Raw genomic sequence first — 7,789 nt, forward strand, 5'->3', positions numbered from 1 at the left:
ATGGGTGTGTGCGTTTCAGTGGTTGTGTGTTTCTGTGGGTGTATGTGCTTCAGTAGGTGTGTGTTTTAGCGGGTGGGTGTGTTTTAGTGCTTATGTGTGTTTTAGATGACGTGTGTTTCAGTGGGTCTATGTGTTTTTGTGGGTTTGTGTTTTTCAGTGGGTGTGTGTGATTCTGTGGGTTTGTGTGTTTCAGTGGGCCTGTGTATTTCATGGTTGTGTGTTTTTCAGTGTGTGGGTGTGTATCAATTGCTATGTGCGTTTCAGTGGGTGTTGTGGTTTTAGTGGGATTGTCTGTTTCAGTGAGTGTGTGTGATTCAGTGGCTGTGTGTCTTTCAGTGGTGTGTGTGTTTCATTGGGTTTGTGTTTTATTGGGTGCGTGTGTTTCAATGGGTGTGTGGATTCAGTGGATGTGTTTGTTTCAGTGGCTATGTGTTTTAGTGGGTGGGTGTGAGTTTTAGTACTTGTGTGTGTTTTAGTGGATGTGTGTTTCAGTAGGCGTATGTGTTATAATGGGTGTGTGCATTTCAGTGGTTGTGTGTGTTTCTGAGGGTGTGTGTTTTAGCTGGTGGGTGTGTTTTAGTGCTTATGTGTGTTTTAGATGACATGTGTGTTTCAGTGGGTCTATGTGTTTTTGTGGGTTTGTGTTTTTCAGTGGGTGTGTGTGATTCTGTGGGTTTGTGTGTTTCATTGGGCCTGTGTGTTTCACTGGGTGTGTGTGTTTCAGTGGGTGCGTGTTTGTTTTAGTGGATGTGTGTATTTCAGTGGTTGTGTGTGTTTCATTGGGTGTGTATGTTTTAGTGTATGTGTGTTTTAGTGTGTGTGTTTTAGTGTGTGTGTGTGTTTCAGTGAGTACATGTGTTTCAGTGAGCATTTGTGTTTTAGTGGGTGTGTGTGTTTCAGTGGACATGTGTGTTTCAGCGGCTGTGTGTATTTCAGTGGGTGTATGTGTTTCAGTTTGTGTGTGTATTTCAATGAGTGTAAATATTTCAATGGTGTCTGTGTGTCAGTGGCTGCGTGTGTTTCTGTGGGTGTGTGTGTTTCAGTGGATGTGTCTGCTCAGTGGCTGTGTTTTTTTCAGTGGCTCTGTTTTTTAGTGGGTGTGTGTTTCAATGGGTGTGTGTTAAAGTGCTTGTGTCTTTTTTAGTGAATGTGCGCTTTTCTGTGACGGTTTTTGTTTCAGTGAGTGTGTTTGTTTTTAGTCAGTGTGAGTATTTGAGCGGTTGTGTCTGTTTAAGCGGGCGTGTGTGTTTTAGTGTGTGCATGTTTTAGTGGGTGTGTGTGTTTCAGTGGATGTGTATGTTTCAGTGGGTGTGTGTTTCGGTGGATTGGATGTGTTTCAATGGGTGTATGTGTTTCAGTTTGTGTTGTGTTTTAATGAGTGTGTGTGTTTCAGTGTTTGTGTGTGTGTTTCTGTGGGTTTGTGTGTTTCAGTGCATGTGTGTGTATTTCATCATGTGTTGTGTGTGTTTCAGTGAGTAGTGTGAATTTCAGTTAGTGTGTGTGTTTTAGTGTGTGTGTTTTTCAATGGGTATATGTGTTTCAGTGAGTGTGTGTGTTTTATCGTGTTGTTGTGTGTTTCCATGGGTGTGTGTGTTTTCATTGCTGTATGATTCAGTGTCTGTGTCTGTTTCAGTGGATGTGTGCGCTTCAGTGGGTGTTTGCGTTTCAGTTAATGTGTGTTTTAATGGGCGTGTGTGTGTGTGTGTTTCAGTGGGTTTATCTGTTTTAGTGTGTGTGCATTTCAGTGTGTGTGTGTATTTCAGTATGTTTTATGTATGTTGCAGTGGGCAGGTGTGTTTCAGTGGGTGTGTGTGTTTTAGTTGGTACCTGTGTTTCCGTGTGTGTGTGTTTCGGTGGGTGTGTGCTCCATGGCTGTGTGTGTTTCAATGGCTGTGTGTGTAACGGGTGTGTATGTTTCAATGGATGTGTGTGTTTCTGTGTGTCTGTGTGTATTTCAGTGGGTGTGTCTGTTTCAGTGGGTGTGTGTGTTTGAGTGTGTGTTTGTTTCAATGGGTATGCGTTTGTTTCAGTGGGTGTGTGTGTTTTAGTTTATGTGTGTGTTTCAATGGCTGTGTGTGTTTCATTGGTTTTGTGTGTTCCAGTGGGTGTATTTGTTTCAGTTTCTGTCTGTGTTTTAATGTGTGTGGGTGTTTCGTTGTGTGTGTTTCAGTGGGTTTGTGTGTTTTTGTGGGTGTGTGTGTGTTTCAGTTTGTGTCTGTGTTTTAATGGGTGTGTGTGTGTTTCAGTCGGTGTGTGCCTGTTAGCGGGCCTTTCCGTAACTGTGTTCAGGTAACAGGTGTTGACTTTATGTTTCCAGAATAGGATTTGCTGTTTTTATTTTTAGCTTCTTCCTGAACAATATCTGAGCAATGTTGATATGTGGCAATGATTGGGTGATTAAAAGATTAATTAATTTTTTTTTTACTACAGAACTAGAAGCTGACGCTGAACACGGCCGTGCATAAGTTCGGCACAGTTACATTTTATCCTGTGGCGTTTGTTCTCTCCGTCAACCTCTTAAACACCATTTAAACTCCAGTCGCTGGTTTACACAATGTGCCCGATGGACCTCGGTTTCTTTAGCTAATTAGCTGAGAGATTCGGAGATTGGTCAATGCTTTTCATGGACGGGTTGTTTCTTATGGTGTGTACAGTATCGCATCATTTATGGCGTGTTCATCTTTTCACTTAACTAAATGGTACATCCAATATAACAAACCGTGCCGACAAAACAAGGGATTTTCATGGTGATGTTCGGTGTTGTTCAAAGCGTTTTTCTTTTGCAATATTTTAGCGAGGAATCACGCTGTGAGCGCATGCGTATCTACCTAGCAAACTAGCTTGGTGCCAGTCATTTAACAAAATCCCTCCAATCTCTCTCGCCTTCTTTTTAAAAAAGCAGTCCTTCCTGCTGTGCTTTTATAGCAGGACCCTGGTCTGTTTTGATGCCTTTGTACAGCTAAGATTAAGGCTATGATACAGAATAGCAGAATAAGATATGGAACAGACAAGTCCCAACCTTGTACCAAATGTGGTTGTCAGTCCCGCACTGAGGGAGCGGGCGGGAGGTTTACGCTCGGACTAGATTTAGAGTAGTTATGGACACTGGTGTTTGCAGGCGAATCCCAGCGCTGAGATTAACGGATTTGCCAAGAGCTGATCACCACTCCAAACAGAACATAATGGCTGTGCCAAGATTCAGTGGCTATCCTCTCTCACATGTCTACCCTGGGGAGAGTAATCCCGAGCTCAGTGTGGGGCCGTCACCCTTGGCGGCAGAACACTCCCTAAAACTCAGCCCCTCGCACAATCTATCACCAGACTACCCCGAGAGCGCAGTGACGCCTTGTGTGGGTTACCCAGCCCCCTATCAATCCTATTCGGGCTTCCGTGGCCACGGTGTAGGCGCCGGCAGGGATCTCCTGGCCAGGCGCGATCTCTCGGCGTCCAGCATGCCTGGGCTTTCGGACCTACACTCGGTTACAAGCCCCCACCACGGCGCGCTGGTCTCCGGCACCAGGAGGTACCATGACCGGAGCAGCCACGCCGAAACCGGGGGTCACCCGTTCGTCCCCGGTCTGCACGATCAGGGCTTTCGAGGCACCTCGTCCGCTCGGCCCGTCAGTGAACGGATAGCCCTGGGTTTGCCAGGAGAGCTCATGGCCAGGTCGCGCCACTATAACCAAGTACCGGCCCCAAGGAGCGATCATTACGTGAAATCTTTACTTCAAAGTTACAACCCGATTAACCTGAACGTGAGTGTGTCTAATCACGGCGGGACGGGCTCGTTTTTCACATACTTGAAGCAGCCCGTCAAACGAGAGCTGATTTGCAAGTGGATTAACCAGGAGCACAAGCCCAGGAACCCCTGCTCCAGAACATTTAGCAACATGCAGGAGTTTGTCGCCCATCTCACAGTTGAGCACGTTGCCGGAGCTGAGCAGATGACACACGTCTGTTACTGGGAGAACTGTCCAAGGGAAGGGAAGGCTTTCAAAGCCAAATACAAGCTGATAAATCACGTCCGAGTCCACACCGGAGAGAAACCGTTCTCCTGCCCATTCCCTGGCTGCGACAAAGTGTTCGCCAGATCCGAAAACTTGAAGATACACAAAAGGACCCACACAGGTCAGTCCGCTCGCTCGCCGCGTTTTGGAGAGTTTCCCACCAATTTTGATCGATGTTTAACTTGCATTCTCACTGCCGGGAAAACTACCCCATTCACTATATACTAGTTACCCAAGTTTAATACTAGTTATCTAAGTTTAAACTAATGGCACAGGGAATGAGAAACGTATTGTCAGTGGTTTTCATGCCATGAAATGTAATGCCGGGTGTGATTAATTCCCGTTTTAAATTATACTCCTGCATTAAAACTAAAAGCCCACAATGTTCGTGTAGGGGTAACATATACAAACATCCCTCTAGTTACATTATCATTTCTCGGGTTTAACTGAATGGAGATTTTCATTTTGGAGATATCTTGTGGAAAGCTTGGTAGAAAACTGTTTGAAGCGTTTGGGGTGCTAAGGGTACATGTTTTACAGACATAATGCTGCTTGAGACATTGGCGATCTGCCCTTCCGTCATTAGTTTCCCTCGTGTATCCTTTTTTTTTAACTGTCACTTTTTTGTGACATCCACTTTGCGATAAATATAAACTAAAGATCAGAAATTGACGAATCCGCGCGCCTTGTTCAATTTCCACTTTAAAATGTTTGGCCTGAAACATTCGTTCAAATCAGAAAGGTAAAATAATCGATCTCTATGTTGGTAAATTTGACGGAAATATTCGTGTGTCATTTGCAAGCGTCTCCCGATTTATCCGGCCCTGATACAGCCGCCCTGTGTGTGTGTGTGTGTGTGTGTGGATAAACAACAGCATTTTGGAAACGAGAAATCCAGTTGGAAAATCCCGCTAGTAAACTCAGCATAGCGGAAAGTTTGTCCTGAATATTGGTAGAGGGATGAGCTGAGATATGATGTATGAATCTCTCTATCATCTATCTCTATCTGTGTGCCTCTCTCTGTCTGTGTTATCTAAGTATAGATATGGAGCATCGATTCTAATCCAAAGTTTCGATTTTGATTCATTTGATTATATATTTATATTTGTATTTATAGATTAGAATGTTTTACGCCCATGAAAATTATTTCAAACGGTTATTCTTCGTTTAGGTGAAAAACCTTTCAAGTGTGAATTCCAGGGATGTGACAGAAGATTTGCAAATAGCAGCGACCGGAAGAAACACTCCCATGTTCACACAAGTGACAAACCATATATCTGTAAAATTAAAGACTGCGACAAATCCTATACCCACCCAAGTTCCCTCCGCAAACACATGAAAATGCATTGCAAACCGAGCCTCTCGGTGAACTATGAGCGCGAAACTTTTACTGGCATGTCCTATTCCGACACAGAAAGTGACATTTCTTCAGGGGACCCCCTGTCAACCAGGCCCAGTGCCTCGTGTTGCCCTTTACGTTGCAGCCGCCCTGAGGAGGAAGCCGCCCCGCCGCCTCCAGTTAAGGTGCGAACCGTGTCCTCCACCAGCCCAGGGGACAGGCTGGATCCTTCCATTATAACAAGGGCTGGCGTTGCCTTAGCCCCCTTACCCTCAGCCAGGGCCGAGGAGAGAGTTGCACAGGTGCCAGCTGTTAGATCTGTTGCTCCCTCGGTCCAATTAGCTTCCAGTCGGTCCGAAGTTAGACACGATCCTTTGCCTGGGATCAAGCCCGGAGCCACGGTCAGCAGATTATCGTCCGGCCTGTCCGAATTCAGCAACCAACTGGCTACGGCTCACTCTGACCTGAGGATAGATCCATTGTCTTTAATACGATCAAGTGTCACAACTGGTGCGGTCCCTTCCAGTTGGCCGGAGGCCAGGGTGAGTGCGATGCCTTTGGGCCGTTCCGAATTCAGAATGGATTCGGTACCATCCATCCGACTGGTCCCCGCTCCCCTCCACCGCTCTGAAGGTCGGTTGAATCCGTTACAGGGAAGCCGGCTCGGTACAACTTTACGGCCACTGCCCTCCAACAGAGCCGGGGTCGAGCCCCCTTCTCCCTCCTCCAGGACCCATGCGACTCCCCACGACCTCCTCAATGCCTGGTATACCTGTCACAGGAGAAATAACAGCAACTTCGCCAGAACTCTGAGCCACGCCTGTCCCACTGGACAACAGGATGAGCAGAATACAAAAGCTATGAAGTACACAGAGAACTGAACTACTACACCAAGGTCTGAACTCACATGCCTGGAGCTGGGGGGTGATGATAATGCCAAGAGCGGGCCTGTTATACAGAAAACTGAACGATTAAAAGCTTCAGTTTAATCGGGTCTTGTAAAATGCCGCTTTGCCATATGTGTTTTTGGGACTGAATTACTGAATCCCAACAGCCCAACAATGTAAACATCGACCGTCACGTTCGGAAACATGGGACAGTCAGAAACCCTCGTACATGGTGTAATTTAATGCCGATGTGACAGCGTGAAGCATGTTCGAAACCGGGTTCGGTCATCTGGACCCAGACCAACCCCCTCTTAATTTACGTAAATATATAAACCTGTGTGACCATAATAAATATGCGAATGAATGTGCTCAGAGAGTTCTTTAGGAGTGAATGTCTAAATCATGTGGTAATACGTTTTCAGTTGGCCTGTGGGCGCGGACACCGCATTATGTGGCCGGAACGTGAGAGGGGACAGGGCAGAGAGTGAGGAGGGATGTCCATCCTACACGCCCCAGTTCCAGGTATCTCAATGTTCCAGGTATCTCCCCTTCATAGGCCAACATTGCTGGCTCCCGCTCTAAGAGTGATTGGTTCGAAATTGATTGTTCATCTTTAACCGACTTATTAACATTAACATTATTTCGTTTAACTTAATTATCCACTATCACTTCCACAGCAGAACAATTTTTATAGACATTGGTGGTGGTTTCCTGTGTCTGGAACGCTTTGTGTCCGGTGTAGATACTCAGTTTCTATATGTTGGTTTGTATGAGGGCAGCCGATTCTGATTCTTTAGATTATATGTGCGCGTGTTTGTTATTATAATCGCTTTATTTATGTGTCAATCGAATGAATGTGCCCTTGAGATATCCAACGAGATATTAAAAAATGTTATAAAGCGCAAAAGATATTTACATCAAAGCTGTTAAAATGTTTTGAAATCTAAATACACGAGTTCACCCCGAGAACGGGCTGGGTAGCGATATTGGTAACAGATGAGAACATGGGCAAGTTTCCAGCCACGAATTCACCATGAAAAAAATATTGGTGTTAGGAACGATGTGAATTAAATGTTTTCAAATTAAATGTCTTATAACTTAATCAAATAATACGTGCTTGTTAAAATGCAGTTTGGGACCGTCTGGGACTTTGAAATGTCAAAGTATTGTTAGATATAAGCACATTATCTTTGACTTGGAGTAACTAGTCTAGGAAAGGTATGTCACTTTACTCGAAATGGTTATTATTAATCAGTCACCCAAGAATGAGATTCTCGCCAAGGGTCATTGCGATTGCCCGAGGACACAGTGGTCCTGCAGCCATTGCAATGGGAGAAGTCCCAGTTTAAAAGTAGCGTATGACAGTGAGGCTATGGTGAGCCTTCACTCCCAGTGCAGATCCTCTCAGTCGCTCTTATTTTCGTACGTTTCCCATTCACTTCCTGAGGATGTAGCCAGTCTATCACACTCACTGCTGTTGCCCTGGCCGCTTTTATTTTACAGGTCCTCTGTATACGTGTACACACCACAATTAGCAGTTTAGAACAGTCCTTCTA

The 7,789-nt window shown here is 45.2% G+C and overlaps 1 protein-coding gene across 1 annotated transcript; it reads left to right on the forward strand.

The window, feature by feature from the left end:
- Positions 1-2,401: 2,401 nt before the first annotated feature.
- LOC144684016 (uncharacterized) lies at positions 2,402-6,601 on the forward strand. The gene is made up of 2 exons (XM_078547707.1): positions 2,402-4,128; positions 5,179-6,601. The coding sequence occupies exons 1-2, from the start codon at positions 3,099-3,101 to the stop codon at positions 6,225-6,227; spliced, it is 2,079 nt and encodes a 692-aa protein (XP_078403833.1). The 5' UTR covers positions 2,402-3,098; the 3' UTR covers positions 6,228-6,601.
- The last annotated feature ends 1,188 nt before the right edge of the window (positions 6,602-7,789 follow it).

Source organism: Cetorhinus maximus, chromosome 8, assembly GCF_964194155.1.
Source record: "Cetorhinus maximus chromosome 8, sCetMax3.hap1.1, whole genome shotgun sequence".
NCBI lineage: Eukaryota > Metazoa > Chordata > Chondrichthyes > Lamniformes > Cetorhinidae > Cetorhinus > Cetorhinus maximus.

Bases quoted from the DNA above. Each gene is read 5' to 3' on its own strand.
- LOC144684016 (XM_078547707.1), top strand. From the start codon at position 3,099: ATGGACACTGGTGTTTGCAGGCGAATCCCAGCGCTGAGATTAACGGAT. The intron at 4,129-5,178 runs GTCAGTCCGCTC...TTCTTCGTTTAG, and splicing joins ACACAAAAGGACCCACACAG to GTGAAAAACCTTTCAAGTGT.